Genomic DNA, 22,322 nt, shown 5'->3' with positions numbered 1-22,322 from the left:
TCAAAAATTTATAACCAAGCCGCTATATGTACAACTCGTTTCGAACGCCATTAATCGCCTGAAACACCATCTTTTCCTTCTTCGATCGAATTAAGTGGATATTTTAATTGTATAACCAAAGAAATTGGTTGATTAATGAAAACTGTAACAAGTTGCGTCAATTATTTATCCCCAAAGACGCAAGACACGAGAACGAAAATTGTCGCTCCAATTTCGCTTTGAGGACATATTACACAATAACTATGTTTCTTCATCGTAGCAAACTATGCCTGCTGATATCGCGCCACGTAACATGTACTCACAGTTTCGAATTACAAGTAGTATTTGTAATAATAACAATAACAATAATAATTATAACTAATAATAATTAATAATAATTAATAATAGCAGCAACAACAACAACTTACAACAATGATGATGATGATGGTGATGGTGATGCTGATGGTGATGGTGATGGTGATGGTGATGACGATGATATTTCTAACGTTATTTACACAAAAAAAAAAAAAAATCGTAATGTCAAATACAAGAAGCGGTGATGGTAGTTAAAAATAATAATGGTGCTGCTGATAACGAAACGTGACCATTACAACTGTAAAATGTATAGTATCAACTTTTATTTCCGTTCATTTTTTATTCCGATTCTGTTATGTATTAAAATTTCACAATCAATTACGAGTGACAAGAAAGAGATGATTCTACATTTTTCTTACACGGAGGAAATGAGAGTCAAAATAGAAAGGAGAATTACTTTTTTTTCACTAATTTTCTCTTTCACAAATCCACGTCAATGTTATATGAATATCGAAATTTTTATCATCCGATGTTCATATGTTTGGTATTTGGAAGCCTCGTGATTGATCGTGTGATTCTTGTACAAGTAAAAACAAAAAAAAAATAAAAATAATACAAACAAAACAATTAAATAATAATAAAATAAGTGATGTCGATATATCAGATGTATGTTTTATTTTTCCCTTCTTGATCCACCTGCTTATTTTACTTTTTCTATTTGTATGCAATAATTTATACCCGGCAACAGTAACAAGAAATACTAGGTAGAGAAGACCCTTTTAGCGTGAAAAAAACGAAAGAAAAAGACTTACAAACGCGTCTATCGATCAGTCAGTTTTATTTATTTATTTATTTATTTATTTACTCATTTATCCATTTCAAATTCATCTTTGTCAAGACATAGTTAGTCCGTTTGATTTGAACTGTGGCCTATGCTTTCGTAATAATAATAGTAATAATAATAGTAGTAATAGTAATAATAATAATTATAATTATAATATTGCCCATTAAAAAAAAATAATGGTAAAATTACTATTTTTATTACCAACAGTAATAAGAATAATAATAATAACGTTATTAATAATAATAATTATGAAGGTAGCAGGATATTTCATCAGAATGTCAAGAAGCAAGGTGGTAAAGTGAATAATGGTAATCTGTGTCTGATGGAATTATAGACAGCAATTACTTCGTCTTCAGGTGTAGTAAATAATTAAAGAAATAAACAACAATTCGTGAGCGAATTGTACGCTATGAGATATTAGAAAACAGATAAAAGAGACCAAAAACGAAAGAAGAAAAAAATAAAGAAAAGTTCAATCAACTCTGACGTTGTATTTTGTATAATATTCCGTAGACCGTAAATATCTAACATCCAGCTTCAGAATGTGTTTTTGTGTTTATATTTCGCAGCAACTCTGTCTGGTTTGGTGCATTCATCGTTTGTCGTCATTCGTCTTTATTTATTCATTCCTTGTATTCTGTTGATTCACTTTTTCTTTTTTCTTTTTTTTTTTTTTTCTTCTTTCGTTTTATCAGTTTATTGTATACGTATCAGCTTGTATACACATACACATATGCGTGTATGTATATATGTATACGCGCATACATATTCTTTTTTTTTCATTGGAGAATTATATTGATATTGAACTACCTAGCTTAATATTTACAATATTTTTCTTTTTAGATGCCTTGGCACTACATAGATTTCCTCATTTCATTTCCCTTGCTCGCACCCCCCCTCCCCCCTCCACTTTCTCTAGAGTACTTCGCTGGCTCTTTCCTTATTTTCCATTCTATTTGTTTTATTCTCACCTTTTTGTTCTCGCCTATCTTACTCCTAAACAAAATGACTTCCTTTCGTTAATATTTCGCTCGCGGGCACATTCGCAACATTTTTCGTAATGTAATCACTATTATTTTCATTATAACTATTAATGTTGTTATTATTATTATCATTATTATTAACATTATTATTTACTTATAAGTTCAATTTATTCTCGTACGTTTCTCTGCACACGTATTCAAATATTCACGAGTGAAAATCGATATCGTAATTTCTGCTATACATATATACATATATATACATACGCACATGTGTGTATATATATATATATATATGTTTGATAAACTACGACTGCATTGCCAATCAACAATTTTTTTCTAATTCTTTATTCAATTTATTTAGTTTTTCAATTATTTACGCCTTTGTTCAATTTCTCTTATTTTGTCTGAAATTCGTTAATTTCAGTGGAAACAAAAACTTTAACGCCAGAGTATTTCGACAATCGTCCAAGCACGTTCTCATCCGTCATCCGTTACACCGCGAATTTAGTCATAGTTTCGTTTTCTTTTCAATCTTGTATGCGTGATTAACAAAATTGACAGATTCGATCATCGAATGTGTTTTTTTCTTCCGACATAATGCCTCTCATTCACATCCGCACTCTCACCCTACTTCTTCCCTTTTCAGGTAGGAGTAACCAAAGATCACAGGCTGAGCTATGGTGACAGCAGAAATACCGCGCGTCAGTCAAAACCCATCCATCAATAATTATATCTATTTACAGTGTCGTAGATTTCAATTTTATTATCTCTCTTTGACTCATTTCTTTGTTTAATTAATACAATCTTCTCCCTCCCTCCCACCCTCCCCCCTCCCGCTCGCTCTCTCACTCTCTCACTCTCTCACTCTCTCACTCTCTCTCTCTCTCTATCCCGTTTTCTCTAACGTAACTTTGGACTCGTTTGAGATCTATATTAATAGACTGGCCTCTCATGTGTATTTAAGCTATTAACGTACGCCCCAACAACTCGTAATACGCGTCGGCAGAGTATCTGGATTGCAATGTGTAAAGGAAAAACAAATGTAAAAAGAATGTCGAACCCCTTTCGTCTCCCTCAGTTCTTTGCTACCGTTCGACACTTTTCTAACTCATAATACCATCTCGTAAGTTCCATTTCTCAATTTTTCATTACTCTTTTCTTTTTCATTTTCTCCTTGTCAATTTTCATTCGTTATAACCATTGGCAAACAGTTTCAATGTAAAGAGAAATATAGAAGAAATGAAAGGAAAGAGAAAGAAAAATCTACTACTAACAAAACGAGATTTAAAACCGGTTCGTAATGTTGTTAATTAATCGTAACGAAATAGGTAATACATTTTTATAGGTTTAATGTATGCATGAATGTATGTAATGTATTTCTTTCTATTATTTAGCATTGTTTTAGTAAATATAAGAAAATATGCAACGATACTGGACGTTGAGAAATATGGAGAAAAAAATCGATTACTTTATATTTATATATATATTGCTATATATAATAATATATACTATAAGTTTGACTCTGTCAGAGTGAACTTAGGCTTTACTATTATTACCTTACTTTCTGTCTCTCTCTCCCTCTCCCTCTCTCTTTCTCTCCCTTTCGTTCACCACACGTAATTACTATTACAATAATAATTATTATTACTACGACTATTATTATTGTTATTATTATTATCATTATTATCATTATCATTATCATTATGAATTCCCTAATATAAGGAATCAAGAATAAAATTTTCATAATTATCATTAATTCATCTGCATCCTCGGCTTAGCGTCATTTAACAGTCTTTTACACCTGCACCTTGGTTATCTCGATATTACATACATGTGCACATAATGAATTTATCCAATAAAGAAAAAAAAAATCTCACATCCAGCTATTACAATCTTGCCTCGTGGTCGTGTAAAATTTTTTTCCCGGTCTCATTTTCCTCCCCGACTTACGTCGAAGGGATGAAAGGAAGAGAATAAAAATTTCAGAAATCTCGTTCCTTTTTCTGCTTTCTATCTTCTTCTTTTCTCAGTGTGTTCCTCTCACATGAGGAAATCATTCTCCCGGAGTGTGATAATCCTTTAATTATTATTCTGTGATGGGAGTCGATTGGTAGTCAGCCTTTTATTCATTAATTTCCGCCCTCTCTTGCAGCCGTCGTTTCGCGATAATCGTCGATCGTTGAAACGCAAATAATTAGGAACAACTAAGCCAAGCGTAGCCGCGTCGGCGGTATAATTATCATCGACGGCGAGGCGACAACAACGTAGTAAAAAAGTTTACTTAAACCCAGGCAAGAAGTAATCGTGCGCGAGCACACAACCGCCAAGGATCAGACGTGTTGATGAGTTTCGTCAGTTTCGCACGGCACTACCGTAAGACTAGACAAATTACTCAGATTACTACTCGACTCTGAGTAGCTGGAAAGGGTTGGCCTTCTCGGCACGATAACCGAGGGCGTCGAACTACCGGAGTTTGGGAACTTTCTGAATACTTTGAGGAGTGAACTGCCGGCACTGTGACACCGCACTATTCTGTCCGGGGCGTCAAGCAGGGCCGCCTGACTCCTGTAAGCAGGCGGACTCTCACTGTCAAATACTGTCCGATTTGGCGGCGGCCTAACGCACTTCTGGTAAATCTCACTCTCCTGAAACAAGCCGACGTCGCAGAATTAGAAATGAGACACACCAATACACACACACACACAATAATAAAGAAAAACCCAAACGTCTCTGATAGTTTCAACAACCTGCGATTCCTCACCTGCTCAGGGTCGCGAAGATGGAGTCCGGCGTGCGCTCCGTAAGGTCGTTCCTCGCCGTCGGGTAGCTGCAACCGGGGCGGAAGGTCCAGGGCCAGATCCTGGCGTACGCTGCTCGCCCTGACCGCCCGATCCTTCGTCGCGGCGACGACGTCGTTTTCGACTCCAGAGGTCGGTCCATCCTCCTGGAGGCTTCCCCCGAGCCCACCGCGACCTCCTCGACCACCGCTTCCCACCTCCATTCCACCGCTAACCGACAGCATCTGGAATATAATGATATACTTGAGAGATCGATAATCGCAAGAATGAAAAACTGATTGAGAGACCAGAAGTGTAATGTAAGAATTAGGCGTTCATTCTTTCTAATATTTACTTTTCCGAGGACCCGATATAACTATGTACACATGTATGATAAGTAATCGTGGATCTGCGATCTCCTCATATTTATACTATACGCACTTTGGCGTGCGTAGATGATAAGAATGTGTAGATTATATGTATAGGAGGAGGAGGGCGTTAATATTACTGATTAGTAACCGCTGCAAGACTATAATATAATAAAATGTAGGCATTTGAAAGTTGGATATCGTTCATGAGATACACGTTCAGTAGGCGGCGTGCGTCACGCATAAGGGGTACCTGAACTCTTGAAGACCGATTGCGAAAAGTGGGTGAAAGAGAAAAAAAGAGAGAATCGGTTGCAAAAACACAACACATGCATGCACACATCCATCCATCCATCTATCTATCCATAGCTGTAATAAATTCCAGGGTTATCAATGGAGGTCTCTGTCCGTCGAAAAAGACGACAACACGCATTTAACAAACGTTATACAGAGAGATATTGCGGTGTGTTTTGACTATCCGTTTCGCGATGTATAATATAAGTGGTCTGCACGCGTCAAGAGCAAGCAGCATGGGAATCGTGGCGTAAAATGAAGAATACTAATAAGAGTGGTAATAATAGAATAGAAAAGAAGTAAAATAAGTAAAAGAAAAAGAAGCGGTGGATCGTGATTAGTTTTTATTTAAGCTTGTTTCACCGGTCATTGTGGTCGTCCAACTAGTCTGCCCCGTTGCTGTCGTTATAACGTCTGGCTACGATAACGGATAACACACAGGCATAACGATAAATACAGACGGGCCTGTAGCAGTCTACACAAGCGATGAGAACTGTCCGTGCAAGCAGATACCGACTTCGCTATCTCCCGGCTAACTCACTAACTCACTCTAAGGCCCAACACTCGCAACTCTATAACTGCAAATGCAATCTCTAAAAGAAAGAAGGCTCCAAACAGATTACATACCTCTCGTCTCTCCTTTATACCGCATGGCTGCGACGGAATTACGTACGAACAATATAAGAGTTGCAGAAATACATACATACATACATGTTTCATAAATCTTTTTCGAAAAACACTCTCTCTCTCTCTCTCACTCTCTCCCTCGACTCGACATGTATAACAATATCTGTTTGTCCAACTAGCAATAACGCGCGGAGACGCAGAGCTCTGTTCTCTTATACTTTTTCACACAGGGGAGGAGGTCAAAGACCCCGAAAATTGAAAGCCAACCACGTCAACAACTGAGCGATTTAACAGCCTTACATGCCGAATGCATTTTTCACACCAAATACTTGACGAAAGGATTAGCAGCGAACGCCACCCGCGCGTGATTTCATGATGGCCAGTAAAATTAGTCTAATAAATTCCTTCAGTTTTCTCTCTGACTAAAATTCGAATCAATAACGTCATTTCGATTATTTAACAAACAAACCTCTGAATCAATACGTTTTTAAAAACATTTTCAAGATTTATTTAATGGTCATAGAACTGAGCACGTGAAAAACTAATTATTCTAAGAATTTCTGATGGTGGAAAAGGCTGTATTCTTTACCGTTCCACCAGACCGCCATAGAATTCCCGCTTTTCTCTGACCAGTGGCTTGCACCATGAAGCTGGAACCTCAAAGACTTCAAACTCGCTATTATCTGTGACTATAAAAGACATGAATATGATATCTATCCTCCGAAGAAAGTGTTCAAAGGGTGGATTTCTTCTCCTGCTCGAATAGTGGAAAAATCACGGATTGATCCGAGAGAGTTTCCGAGGATTGCATGCACAGGAGAGGGGGGGGGGGGGGGGGGGTAACAGAAGTTGACAAAATTCTGATTCACGGTCTGTGATTCACCGCCGCGCTTCCCTTTTATCCGCAGGGAAAAAAGAGAGGGAAAGCGCAGCATCTCTCGTCGACCCCATAACGCCGGTTTGAGAGCGACTAGCGATGGGGTCAGGAAAATATACAACCGACTCTAGCACTGCAGGGTGCGTCAGAGGCTCCCGATCCATGCATCATCCAAGCGCAGCGACACCCCTGGTTCGTGCATGTAAGATTTCATCATTCATCCTGCAGCGTTGTGCAGTAGTAGTAGGTATTAAAAACAGCAGGGGGGACCGCGTGGCGCGAGAAAAAGGGAAATTAAGTGCAGCAGGACAAGCAGCAACGGGACTGTACTTATTGATCGGCCAGGTCGCAACGCAACCGTATAGAGTTCGGTTTAGTTCCGGCGATGTTGGCCTTTGATGCATCTGCTGCATCTTATCCAAGGATGAGACGGCCGTCCCGTAATAGACGAGCATCATTTATTCATTCATTCATTCATTCATTCGTCATTCATTCATTCGTTCGTTCCTTCGTTCGGAGTGAATTTTTTATTATCGAGTTGTGCGATGTACGAACGCCATCGAGATGTACATTAGATATTCTGAATCGCTCATGTATAATATATATTTATATATACCCATAGATGTGTATAAACGATGACAGAGTTCCGAGTGTGAGCAAAAATCTTTCGTTATCTCCTGATCCGGTAGTCACAGCATGATAATTAACTATCTCTAATCTAAACCGTTTTGAACAATCAGCAAGAGAGACGAGAACACGCTAGAGAAGTTCGCGTTTCACGTGATTCGTTGTTTATCATCGATTACCGATTTATTCTCTTCAGCGTGCAATGAAATGTATATCTATGTATTATACATATATGTATATATTATATACATATATCTGTACAACACACGTCAGTTACTCGTGTTCCGGTCGCCATTGCAATGTTCGTCAATGACTGTCGGCCAAGGATCTAATGCATATACAGTAAATGTGCAGTGAATAATGAATAGCTAAAAAGTAAAAGAATAAAACAACAAGCGCTGAGTAATTGCGCGACCTCTTGACACGCGGATGAGCCATAGACATAACGTACTGCGTGAGCAATCCGTGTACGTGTATACATATATATATATATATATATATATATATATATATATATATATGTATATAATATATATAATGGTTTTTTTCAACGGATAATAACGTTAAGTGAGCTGTTGTGCCTTTAAAAGCGGGCAACAGTTTTTGAATTTGGAAAAATTAAAATGGTCACGACGTCGATTTTACCGTTTCCGACATCAAGGCGAACCCAACGAGTCGTCGCGCGTTCATTTCGGTTAAGCCGATCCGCAGATATCGTCGTTTCAAGCCAAATACCAGCGTTACTCGCTCTATTCGCGCTAGTCAATTAGCAACTAGTTTCAACCGATTTTGGCGATCTTCGGCTCGTTGGAAGCGTCCCGACGGGAACTGCGACTTAAAGCCAATGAGAAAAGGATGTAAGATAATTTTCAATCCTTTAATATAAAATTGAGGAAGATTCAGTTAGACATAATACAATTAGCCTCTTTTGTATTGCACACGAGATCAGAATAATATGTACAACATTTATGTGTCCAACGCATATTGTGCCTATAATAACGTAGGTATAACACGGCAATAAAATACGGTAGGTCTTTATCACAAAGCCTCCCAGCTCCTCCTACTCTTCATTTGAGTAAAATAAGCGACACAACGGCCGGGCCGTCGCCGTGATGCGCAACTAGAGAAGATCTCGTCTTGGTGTCCGTTTCTCGTCTCGACCTCTTAACTCTGCAGTCTATGCTCCAGTCAATAACTTACAGTTGCGTTTCATCAAAAACGACGCGTGACCTTATTGTGCGTAGGAATTACACATGCTACGTGGTATTATATTCTTTGAGATGTTGAACGATGCGGGAAGAAGCTGATATATATATACATATAAGCACGAAATACTACGTGAGGGATGAAATTGAATTGAGCGACTTTTATTATTTTACATTTTTTATTTTGATATTATCTTCAAAGCCATAACCACCCCGGCACTTAATAACATTACGTTCTCTATACACATGCTATCGCAGACTTTTGTTATACGATAAGATCTTTCATTTTATTTTTTCTCTCTCCCCCTTCCTTTTTTCATTAGTTTCTTTTACTTGTTATCATTTTCTCATTTCTTTCTTTCTTTCTTTTTTTTTTGTTGTTGTTGTTGTTTTTTTCCTTAATGCTATAGTCTTCCGCTGCACACGTTTATACCCATACCTGTATGTATCAAAGTACAAAACGCGTGGATGTACTCCAAGGAAAATCTGTGTATAGCCAGACAGGAAGAAAAATCGTCGCGAGGGTACAATCTTGTACAAGTGTAGGTATTTATATAATATTGAGAGGTATAGAAAAAATATTGAAAACTCTTAATGGATATACATACACGTATTCGTAAAACTATGGGGCATCTATGGTCCGTAACAATATACATATAATATATACGTATATAATACCACCCACATTTGACAGCTCTGCTCCCGCATCGTAAATCGCTTTATATTACATACATATGTATGTACATACATAAGACAGGATACGGCGCGAAGGCACGGAAAAAAGGTAAAAAGATCCTACTAGACAACTACGCAACTACGCGTATACAGTTAGTATGTAATTTATAGTTTGTTAGAAAAACAAACCTACCTAGGATAATAACTTTGTTGCCGTTCTTCTTGTTGTTGTTGTTTACAAAATGAATTTTATATAAACGCATGCATGCATATACGAGCGACGAGATCGTCTGGCGAAGGGGAGGGGGGGGGGGGGTGGAAAGAAGAAAAGAAAATATACACAGGCAGGCATGTATAGATTGTATATACATATACATATGTGTATATGTATATGTATATGTCGAAGCAAAAGCGGCGAAGGCGGCGAGCGCCGGCAATTGACGCACGTGTCGTCGTTAGACGGGGCCAACTGGTGTTTGTACAGTTTGTTACCGTTTGCTTAGTCTGTGTCTTGATAAATCTGGAACACCACGGCACCAGAGCCTCCTCAAGGCCTTCTTTCCTTCCCTACAATACATACGGTAGGTATGTTAAACGTACGGTCTCTCACAATCAGCCAAACTCGCAAGCCTCACCCACCGCCGCCCCGTTTTTCTTTCTCTACTTTCTCTAGGTCTTACACCGTGCATACCTCCACCCTTTTCTCAACGAGACTACCGGACACATGCATCAATCCTTACAACAGCATGTAACTGATATACGTCGCCGGAAAGTTGAAAATTTCCGAAATATTGTAAATCAATATTACAGAAAAATCTGTAAGCATATTCATTCACGTATACGATAATACAGGCATACATTGCGATGCGCAAAATGGGGGGGGGGGGGGGGGGGGGGGGCAAAAACCTGAGCAAGAAGATAATAGAAAAACAATATAGATGAAAAACGGCCTTTTTTTTTTACATAAAAAAAAGTTACGCACGATAGACGGCTTTTGGGGGGGGTTGCGTAACGCCGGAGCAAACCCCCCTTTGGTTCGTTCATTCGGTTGGGCGGCGAATCGGCGCGTGAGCAGAGTCAACAGGTGGCGAACGTGTTACAACATAGCCAAACATTGACCGTGTCGAACGAATAGACAACGCGGTTATAAATATGCCTGCGTATGAAGAAGGAGTGGTGGCGAAGAGATGGGCTCTGAAAGAGATGAGGAAAGAACAAAAACATTAACAATGCAACAAAGAGTATAACGATGAGCCCAGTGTGTTTTAAATTGTTCAATTTTAATTTCTCGCCTTTTTTCTTTTGATAGTATTTAAGTAATCAGTTTCAAAATCGAGATTTTTCATTGTTTACTGGTATAGATTGAATGAAAAAAAAAATACACTGTAATAACATTTTTCTTTCACCTCGTAGACGTGATTTGATTCTTTCTTTTTTTTCATCACCTCTAAAAGACTTCTTTCCTTGAACCGCAACAAGAACTGAACACTAATAACCGAAACTTGTTTAAGAAAAAGAATCTCAAAGTTTCTAGATAGTCGAAAGGATTAGGACAAGGTGCGTGTAAGAGAATGAATTATACTTTCAGTTGCCACGTAAATCAAGATTATACTCAACAATATCGTTGAGCTTTCAAATTCTTTACAAAAATTCCCCAGACATATAAAGATTTCCATGGTCTGTATAGTTTCAGAGTCTGTTGTTGAAAAAAAAAAAGAAAAAAAAAAAAAAAATATCACTACATATAACATGTAATCGGATACGATTTGCAGAAACCCAGACGATGGCGCAATTTACAATTGCCGTCGCAGCAATTAGCTTCAACTTTCTGCGATACACTGTATACATACATTCAGTGTTATTCAAAGAATGATATAGAAAGTTTCCATGTGTGTGTGTGCTCTGTAAAAGTAATCCAACTTCTGCTCTTAAATTGAGATTGAAGAAAGAAAAAAAAAAAGATAAGAGAAACGAAAAATAAGCAAAGCATCGCAGCTGTAACAAGAATAAGATAAAAATGAAAAGATGCGCGTGCGTGACGTATCAGGTTGGAGAACGATGCGGTCACGCATGAATGCACGCATGCGAGGCGACGCGACGCGAGTGAAAGCTCGCGCGTTCCACGGAATTCCGGGACACGACGAAAGAAGTCGAAGACGAAGACGAAGACGAAGACGAAGAAGAAGAAGAAGAAGAAGAGAGGCGGAAGTTGTACCGGCGGCGAGAACCCCGGTGCGCTTCGTCCCTCCTCTGCAACGGCCTCTCGCCGGACTTTCATAATTCTACCGCGCTACTCTAGAATCTCTGTATCAGCTAGGCTATGATCGTAGATATTCAGGCCAGAGTGCAGCGGTTCTCATTTTTCTTAAATCTCACTCAATTCGATAGATCCCTGAATTTTCTTCAGGAATCGTTTCGCAAGACGGAACAATTGTTTACAGACAAACGGAGAAACAAAAACAGAGATATAAAGACGTGGGCATTTCGAACCTACCACAAGGGCCATGTCGCGTGACTTAGCAGCCTGGACGTGAAGTATCCGAGACGTAAGCTCGATCAGTTTTCTCCTCAATTGTTTGACAGAGACGCCTAGCGTCTGCATGCAGCGTCGCCGCAGCTTCATTTGAACTTCGCCGCCAGGTTGCCGTCCGAATTTATGGAAGAAAAGGTAGCCGAGGTACAACCGACTGTCAACCGGCTAACGTAGCGAGCCTCTCTCGCACTACTCCTGTCTTCCCTCTTCCTTCTTTCCTCTTCTATTCTTGCGGCAGATACTCCAGCTGTCAAACAACCGTCGTGACGCTTTTCCTCCTCGACGTAGATATCTCCTTTCGTCCGCACCCGACGAACAAATTTACAACCACCGCGTTGTTACGAACAAAACTACTATTAAGGTCGACGATCAAGAGATCGTCATCACTTTGTACTTCTTTCAATTTAATTTTTCTCTTACAAGATTATCAATCATCATCACTGACGATCCCACTCGCGTACATACTTTTCCTCTCTATCTCCTATATTCGAATGAGTGAGTGAGTTTTATCTATCTATCTTACTTTCTTTCTCACCCCGAAACATTAAGAGAAGAATATAAAAACCAAACTGTAAAACCAATTCCCCGTATATCGTAGACTCGTTCTCCTTAAACACTACAGTTTCCTTCAATTTCCCAAAAAAGGTCAAGTTTTTTAATCACAACACTCGTCAACCCTTCATCTACTATAAACTGCATATTCGTACAACAATATACATTCTTTCCCGATATTTCATTTTATCGTATTAAAACATACGTGTACGTAGATATATTAATTTTCTTTTTTGGACCGATCGCGCGCCGCCTCCACAGGTCTAGAACTCGTCGAGTCCAGCGGCTGACTGAACGCGTCTCTTCGGCCGCCGGCCGGAGACAGCAGCAGCACTATCGCCCCCCCCCCCCCCCCCCCCCCCCAGCCAACCGCCCCCCTCCGCACGCGTACTCGTCGCCCCACGAACCCCCTCCACAGGCTCGCCGACGGAGGGTTACGCCGTCGTTCGCGTCGTCGTCGTATTCCCCGAGACACGCAGACGCGGCGGCGAAGAACCCCGAGGAGCCATCATCACGCAGACGCGGTACGTCGAGCGTTTGCATACATGTAGGTATAGGAGGTAGGTATGCACGAATGTGTATGCCTGTACGGGTAAAGAGAGATGGAGAGAGCAGGCAGCACGGACGTTTCATGGACGAGACGGCTGGTTAGGTGAAGTATATCCGAGGGTACAAACTCGCAGGAGCGTACGTAGGACGAGACGCAAAAATTGGGACTAGTAGACACCATACTCTTTCTTGCAGTTTGTTGTTCTGGTGTGTGATTACTTTTTTAATTGTAGCCTGTATGTGTAATACGGACAAAAGCCCTTCCGAACCCCTTATCTTACGCTTCGCTTGACTTTCCTTCGTCGTCCAAAAATTATCGCGAACCGAAGAATAAGTACTTATACTGATGTGAGATGATGAGAGATGGATAAACGGAGAGAAAGTAATAGGTCGGGTCGAGAATTTGGACGGAAAACAATGACGACAATCGTTCGTCGGTTCAACCCCTTTCGACATCATTCTGAGACGTCCTTAATCAGGGTGGTCAGAAATTTTTGGAAAAAACAATTCTATGACATTCCCAAATTTTTCCAGGACCTACAACCTAGTTTGCCCTGATATTTTACCAGTTCTAGTAAGTTACTAAAACCTAAATCATTCAGCTTAATAACTTCACATTCGGTTAAAATTCAATTCGGATTAAAGAAAAAATATGATGTAAAAAAAAAGTTACTTTGAGCCAATTTGTTTTCTCGATGAAAAAAAGTGAACTTATTACCTCAAAAAATCATTTCCAATTCCCATGATAAAAAAGTGACATCTTCAATTTTTTCCATGTCCAAATTAAAAATCCCCTGACAATTCCAAATTTTTCATGACCCTTTTTTAATTCCCTGACATTTCCAGGTTTTCCAGGTCTGTGATCACCCAGTTAATATATTGGCTTAATCAATCACCGACGAAACAGGAAGAAAGCGCATCAATGGGAATATGCATGAAAAAAATATGCGGGGTTGGGGAAATGCGCGTGGTGGTTGATCGCGAATGATACGTAATGGAGACGAGGGGTGACAGAGTTTTTTAAAGTCGAGAAACATTGATCCTAACAGTTAACGCAATACATATAATCCTTTCAACAAAAATCGAGCTTTGATTGCTGCCCGCATAAGCATAAAAAATTTCATTTGAAAGAAAATAAATAAGAAACAAATCTATACACATATACATGTATATGGCATGTGAATCATCCTGTAACATTAAATAAGTATGTCTATGTGTGTGTGTGTGTGTGTGTGTACGCGTATTACACATGGATGTATAAATGTAGACAAATCTACATACAAGATAGCTACATGTATATATATATATATATGTATACACAGATGCATGTGTATAGTATATACACATATAGGACACAGGGAAAGAAATCGCACGTGAATGGCGGTCGCCGCTCTACTTACGGCGCTAGCTCTAAGGCAGACGGTCCACCCCCCCCCCCCCCCCCCCCCCCGCCGCCCCTCAACGAGCGTCCCGCCGCCGTGAACCGCCGCCAAACCGTAGTGCACAGACAATCCAACACATTCTCAGTTTCGTGGACACGTGCACCAACACAGAAGCGTAGCCCCGGGGCCACACGTACGTAAACCCGTCGCAACACCACGCCGTCACGCCACCGCGTCGTCGTCATCGTTCTCCCCCCTCTCGTTCTCTCTCTCTCTATCTCGTTCGCTCGACGAGCACACGTGTGTGTGTGTGTGCACCGTCTAGACAGGAGGTTGCCGGGGCTGGAGTATGGAGGGGGCGTTAGATCCGTTGTCGGGCGGTGGGCGGGGGCAGAGAGAAAGAGTGAGAGGGAGAAAGACGCGCAGCGTCGCGGCGCGGGAGAAGGAGAGAGAGAAAGAGAGAGAGGGAGGGTGGGAGGGAGGGAGCAGAGCTTGATAACCGGGCTATCATATCTCAGGGCCGAGAGCGAGGGCCGGCCCCGCGTCTCTTCATCGTCGTCGTCGACGTCATCGTCGTCATCGTCGTCGACGAAGTTTCTCACCGCGGTGGAAAACCAGCCGGCGCGGCGTGCGGCGGCGGCTAGCTGGAATCTTTGAGAATACCGAGCCGACAGAGACGCTGGAAGAACGTGATAAGGCGCGATTCCTTGTTCGTAGGTACCTAATGATCAGTTTTTTTTCTTCTTTTTTTTTTTTTTAATTTTTTTTTACTGCCTGCCTCTACTCCTCTGCAAGATTCACTCGTAACATTTTTTTCTACCAATCTCTCTCTGCGCATCTTGTTTACTACCAACTCGTTACATTGGTATACATGTATGGGTATACATATGGTTAAAAATTTGTGTTATAAATTTGCTTAACATGTAGAGAGGGCATTATTTGGATACGGTATTGTGAATTTATTGTAAGTAATATGGTAAGTAATTTGAAAACCAGAATTATGAAATTTATTACAATATTATGGAAATTTAGTGCGATGAATGTAGTAAACTTGAATATAATTATTCGAATTATAGTTTGCGAATTCGATACAGGAATTTTGAATCGCAGTTTGTTGAACTTACTTTACGAGTTTAGTAAGTTTATGGTAAATGTATTTAAACTAAAACTGTGTAATGTGAAAAAGTAGATGAATAAAGGGTTTTGATTAATGTTATAACAGCGTAATTGTCTGAAATGGAAAATTTGATTACTCATTCCAAAATTTACATTGTAATTCTTTGGTTTGTACTGAAAACTGATATTGTTAAGGATTTTGTATAAAATTTGTACCGGCAAAACTTGACTCGATTCATAAGAAAATTGTAGAATTTTCGAAAATTGTTTTGTAAAATTTTTTAAAAACAGTACGTTTAATGTACTCTATAAAGTAGAACAAAAATTCTTCTGCGTGATTTTAGAAATCAGGTTCGGGAACTTCAAAATCTGACTACAGATTTCAGAGTCCAAACACGGAAGATTTTCAAATCCAGTTATGGGATATTCGAAATCGCAGAACAAAATTAATAAGAGATGTATATTAATTACTTTTGCCAGGGTATATATTTAATTTTAACAGATTGTAATCGAATTTCTTTGTACATGTATCACGTAAGTTTACAGCAGTATGTTGAGTAAATTCCAAATACCGTACATCAAATGTATGTATATTGAATTTACAAATATGATTCTCACATTTCTTACATAATTTATTAAATAAAAAATATGCTTTTCCCTCTTCCCACCCAAATCAAGTAAAATAAGGTTTTACTGAAAGCTTGATAAGTATGCTGAGCAATTCTTTTTGAAACACCAAATTTTTTCTTCATACACACTTTTGTATATAGTAAATATTTAACAGTGTAGTATACCGTAAAACCATGTCTATTTCTCTTCCGGTTTTCTCCTCTTCTGCAACTGCAGTTCTTTACGATTAGTCATTCTTTATGATATAGAGTCTGCAGAGAGATAGTACCGATGGATATCCTCGTGATACGCACAGCACACGACGAAATTTCAGTATAATATGTATTATAATATTATACATACTGCAGTCATCGATAACGTGCAGCTGCTAGAAGGGGGGGGACTCCTGCTTGGCCCTGCATCGATTTGGCACGGATCATAGAACGCGCGTTAAAGTCTTCACGACACGTGTACGTACATCGTGAATTACGAATTTCATCGGTACATCGTGGGTGCAAAGTTTAGCTATAATTCGCAATCGCGTTTACACGCGTTATATACAGTCTCCTCAAATGTATATCGGTGAATTATGCATAAAATATGTGAAACAGGCTCGTGTTTCGTACAGCATGCATGTACGTATAATACCTACTTTCATCAAGTAAGTAAGTAAGTATGTAAGCACGCATTACGTGCCCGTATTTATCGCGACTGTAGAGTACGTACGTGGCGTACGTGCGATTTGCGGTTCAGCGGAAAAAAGTGACCAAGAAAGCCATAGAGAGATAGAAACAGGAACGGGCCTCGCCTGCGGCCGAAGGCCTTCAATAAGCCGTCTTTGCAAGTACCTACGCTGCTGCTGCTGTTGCTGTTGCTGTTGCTGTTGCTGTTGCTATTGCAACAGCTTTGCACTGATCTTCAGGGACTGACTGAATTTGTATAAGCACTTGCCGGTCCCGTTTAAGCGGTCAGTGACGCGAAGATTACGATGAGATCCTGCCACCGTGCTACATTACAGGTATAAGGTATAAGTTTGAAGTACTTCGTACCGCTGGAGGTCTCTTTTTCACATGCATGGCAGGGTAAGATGGGGGGGAGGATGGCGCGCGATTCAAAATGTGTCCCGTAAGTATACGCGCAGTATAATGGATAGAGTCAACGGAGTATAACGAGATGTAAGAAATATGATAAGAGAGTTTCTTCCTTTATTCGTCTCGGCTCGCAGTTTAATTGCGACTCTTTGTGTCAGAGAGACAACGTGTTGTACAGTGCTTTGTATACGATTTGATCGAAGGCCGTACGTCGCGAACATCGCGGCGGAGAAATTGAGAATTTATATCACGCGCATCCGAACGAACGCAGCAATGAACGCGAAGTGAGCAACGCGCGCGGATATAAAGTATAACGAAATTCACATCGTGCAGCCGATACTCTACCGACCGGCCTCGATGAGAAAAACTACAAAAAGGATGATAAAAATTAGAATAAAAAAACAGAAGAACAACAATATCATGGGTATGATAATTTATTTTAGCATTATACGAGCGGATTGATTTGCAATGATACGACAATTGTCGAAATTTTTAATCTTGGCTTTATCAAACCGCCAGAAATTCCAGGTGATTTTGTTACTTTTACGTTTTTGTTTTGTTTTGGTCTTTTTTTTTTCTTATTATTATTATTCAATATTATTTTTGAAAAACTGATAAAATCAAAAATCAGTTGAAAATATGTATATCATAATTTAGACTGAATTGGAGGGTATCAATTGAAAGTCTGATGACAATTTGGATCATAATTCAAGTACAGAATGGTAATCGTAATAAAATATGGCCAAATTTCTAACCTAAATCTTGATCTGATCCAATCTAATCTTTCTCTACAAGGTATATTGCAATATGGGATGTACTAAGGGATAAGGAAGCTTGAAGGTAGGAGGAAGAAGAGACACGGACGGTCTTTCCGCTCGACTTAAGCCAATCAGTGGGTATCGGCTGGGTATATGGACGATGTTGAATATAATATGTATATACCTATATATCATAAACAGTTATACCATCCTGCGACGAAACCGGGACATTAATTACACGTGGCGTTTGTCAGAGGCAAAACTTGTGATCGTCGTCGTATGTCAATGACCACCGTGACCCTGTTTATTATATCTACATACATATATATTATACATATAATGCATTATACCGCATGTTATTATACACACGAGTCTAAATCGAAAGCTACATGTATGTATGCACTGTGTAAAAAGTAAGTCGAAATAAATTTTTTTTCGATACGATATTCAAACAATACGAAAATACGAACTCGGTGAAGAATTAATTTATGTCATAAAATTACTCGACCCAGGCATAATGAGAATAATGATAATATTGATAAGAATAAAAATTCCGTTTCGTTCACACGGTTTAACTCAGAATGCAAATAATAATTTTGTTATGACTGTCACTGTCGCGGTGAATCGTCGTCGTCGTCGCTTCGGTGTCAATTTCCCGTGTCGATTGTTCCCGAAATTTCGTGATACTTGGAGGTTGAACGGTGCAGGTACAGAAACAGAGGAGGGGAAGGGGGGTCGAGTGACACAAAAGAACAAAAACTGGGACTGACCCCAAAGTGGGTGCGTGATTGTCGCAAATACGATTAGTACCGGTCTTTTTAGAGTTTTACGTCACGTCCTGCAATGCAGAAATCGTCGGGATTTTTAGTTTTTCATTATTTGTTTTCTCTTACATTCATTTACATTTTCCTTTTACAGCAAGGACTTTCACAGCCAGAACGAAGGAGGACGACGCGTGACACATTTGAGGATATTCGATGCTATACATGGCCTATATTAATTTTGCATAAACTCTCTCTGCATTGACAATATACCCGGGCATTTATATTGGGCAGTAAACGGTATAACAAAAACAGCAATAACAACAATAATAATAGTAAATGGTTAAGAGGAAAATTGTCTTTTTTAATGTAGCCTGTAACCCCCCCTCCTCCATAAGGAAAACCTTGTCTAATATGATTTCCAATAAAGATTTGCTCCGAATCAGGCTGTCATATCTCCGGGCTGAGTGAATAATTTCCAACGAAACTCATAAGATCGAAAAATCTTGCCCATATGATTTTGACGTATAAATTACATTGAAATCTGTCCCCTAATTTTAATTTTATTAACAGCCAAAGTTGATGTAAAATGAAAAATCTTTTTCTTCTCCGACTCTGGGTGGGCCCCTAGGCTTGGGACCTCGATAAGTGACAAACGGTTACACACATTGAGGTGAAATTTAAAAGAAGGGTCGATGCCATCGAAACCTCGCCCTTCGTTGATTTTGAAGTGAATCCGAAGATGCACTCGAACGGAAAAAATTGTTGAAATCTTGAGGCGCAGGACGCTGCTTGGAACCTCATTATGTATCGAACGGTTATGCATATTGACATCCGAATTTAAAAAAATAGTAAGTGCCGTCGAAAACTTATCTCCTATTGGTTTTGGAGTAAATCAGAACGCGTGATCAGCCGGTATTTTTGAATGAGAAATTGATAAAACTGCATAAAAATGGCCGCCCGAGACCCAAAGATGGCCGCTTGTGAGCGCGGACGTAGCGCCACTATCGGTCGTTACACCTAACAAAACGTAATCCTGTGCTCCTTGGATTGACACATCCAGGTCATCCGCGCCGTGGTTTTCGGCGTCCAGGTCCTGCGCACCGTATATAGTTTGACACATGCAAGTCCTTCGCTTTGGACTTTCGATTCAGTCGACCGAATCAACTCTTAAGTCGATATATAATACTCGTACCAAGGATTTATAGTTTACATTGTATCTTGCACAGGATATGAGAAATTTACATTTGTTGAGAAAAATAGTTGCTAGCGCAGCGCACTTCACACGTTTATCGACAACACTGTGGTGATATCGAAACATCATTCCAAGAGCTAGGTACTTGGTGAGCACATTAAATTCCTGCATTTTATAGTGGATACATTTCTTTCTTACCTGGCTTGATAATTAAGGAAAGAAAATTATAAACCTATGTATATGTTGACTGCTTTTTTTTTCATCAAGAATCTCGAGATTCGAAAAGCGATACCGTATATATCAAATAATTGCCGACATCTTATCTTGAGGAAAATACATCTGGTTAGTGGCTATTTGGAACTGATTGTTGTGTATCGGGGATACGAAAATCGCAGCGTGCACTAGCACATCAACGGATACTTCGCTATTATTTATTGATACTACGTAACAGCTTTGGTCGCGAGAAACATTCACGATCACTTCTGTAATTATATTTGCTTATATATATATGACAAGGTTTATTTTCTAGACAGTGTTGTATTATTCTTTTTTAAAGTCCGAGCATAAAATCTCGCATGAAACATTGGAAAAACAGTAGGAGAGTCAATTTTTATCTAGCACACAGTATGCATTAACACTGCGAGTAAAAAACTAGAGCTTATAATCTCCAAAGTGGCAATATTAAACGTTGTATCTGCTGTGCAAAAACATAAGAACAAAGTCTTTTCATATTTTCACATTAAAGATAAGCCATTTCTTAATTGTGAGCATTGTAAAATCCTAATTACACAGCAATTCTCAACAAGTTGTCTAATTTATCCGATACGGGTTACAACGGTTGCACACAAGATCGCGACCAAAGATTTTTAATATCTCTGATTAAAATAAAGTTATTCTAGATTGTGTTACTGCATTATTTAATTCTCACAACGTTGGTATATTTTTCCTCATTTCACGGCAAAAGTTAACGATAAGTATTTCGTTATAGTAGAATAGAAAAAAATCATGATACTTGATGACTTTTCTTAAATTCCAGATGCTTGTGATTAGGATTTTATTTCAGTGTTCGTTGTCCTATATCTTTGTTTCACCTTCATTTCTACGTGTAATTGACTGTGCGCGGAGGCAAATAATTCCTGCGATGTTGAGATTGAATTTTTTAACTTCTACTGTCCAACGTTATTATGATAAGGTGTACACCTACAAGTATAATTGCGCGTTTCCAGCGGCGGCGGCATGATTGTATAATTTAATCTCGACGACAATAACAACATACGGAAGAATAAAAACGGGTGTAAACAGAAATTACATCGCAGTTTATACGCTAGACAAGGTTTAATTACAAAAGCTATATAAAATGAATACACCCGTGTATACCATATATATAGCTATACATGCAGAGAGAATGACAATTAGAAAAGTCGTGAATTAAATTTTCGCACCAATCCGTAGTCGAACTCATATATATAAATATATACATATCTACCTACACCTACGTTTAACGTATCATTCGTATCATATGAACGGACCTGCAGCCTTTTGGCAATTTGACAAAAGAAATCACCGTCATCGTTCGCCACCCGCGACTGCACTGCAGTGTAGGTATAAAATACTCGAAACGGTGTATTATACGATGATCATGTACGCGACACGCGGTGGTTTTTATTCGCGCATAAGGGGGGGAGGGGGGGGGGGGGGGTTGAATGAATGTGAAAACAATACATAAAGCCCGCTGTTGTTGACTCAACGCGCGGTTATTTCCGAATGAGTTACACACGTGGATGATATACGTAGTGACGTATATGTACGTACATACCTGTGTCATATACTGCACCGCAAAGTGATCACAGTTGTGGAAAATTTTTTTTCAACTTCGCAAAACAACACTTGCAACATGTTACTGGTTCCTTTACAACGTAGGCAGGTCAGTTGCGATGGATTATATAGGATTTAAAATTAGATATTAGGGTAGGTTCCGCAGGGGCTGAAAACGTAACGGGCAGACCGAGTAGTTGCCAAGAATTAAATTTCCCATTAGAATCAAGTGTCAAAAAATAAGGGGCAAGAAAGTTGAGTCAGGTCAGGTCATTTTATTCAGAGTGTGTGGAGAACAGTATACAGAATTCGTGTGAAATCAACAAAATGATAAACTTGATAATAAAAATGTAAAAAAACAATTTCCATTGCTTGTAAATAGAATTTAAA

At 39.3% G+C, this 22,322-nt stretch overlaps 1 protein-coding gene across 2 annotated transcripts in view; it reads right to left on the bottom strand.

The window, feature by feature from the left end:
- Positions 1-2,458: 2,458 nt before the first annotated feature.
- Positions 2,459-22,322, bottom strand: part of LOC124409913 — a 50,417-nt gene continuing 30,553 nt past the window's right edge. Inside the window, exons 3-5 of one of the 2 annotated variants that reach the window (XM_046887867.1) lie at positions 4,883-5,143; positions 2,987-4,766; positions 2,459-2,928 (exon numbers count right to left, since the gene is read on the bottom strand). In XM_046887867.1, coding sequence (XP_046743823.1) covers positions 4,452-4,766; positions 4,883-5,143 — 576 coding nt within the window. In that variant the 3' untranslated portion in view covers positions 2,459-2,928; positions 2,987-4,451. The remainder of the gene's footprint in view (positions 2,929-2,986; positions 4,767-4,882; positions 5,144-22,322) is intronic. The other variant, XM_046887868.1, reaches the window with a different exon arrangement.

The sequence above is a fragment of the Diprion similis genome, chromosome 8 (genome assembly GCF_021155765.1).
Source record: "Diprion similis isolate iyDipSimi1 chromosome 8, iyDipSimi1.1, whole genome shotgun sequence".
NCBI lineage: Eukaryota > Metazoa > Arthropoda > Insecta > Hymenoptera > Diprionidae > Diprion > Diprion similis.
This window is presented reverse-complemented; position numbering and strand designations above follow the sequence as displayed.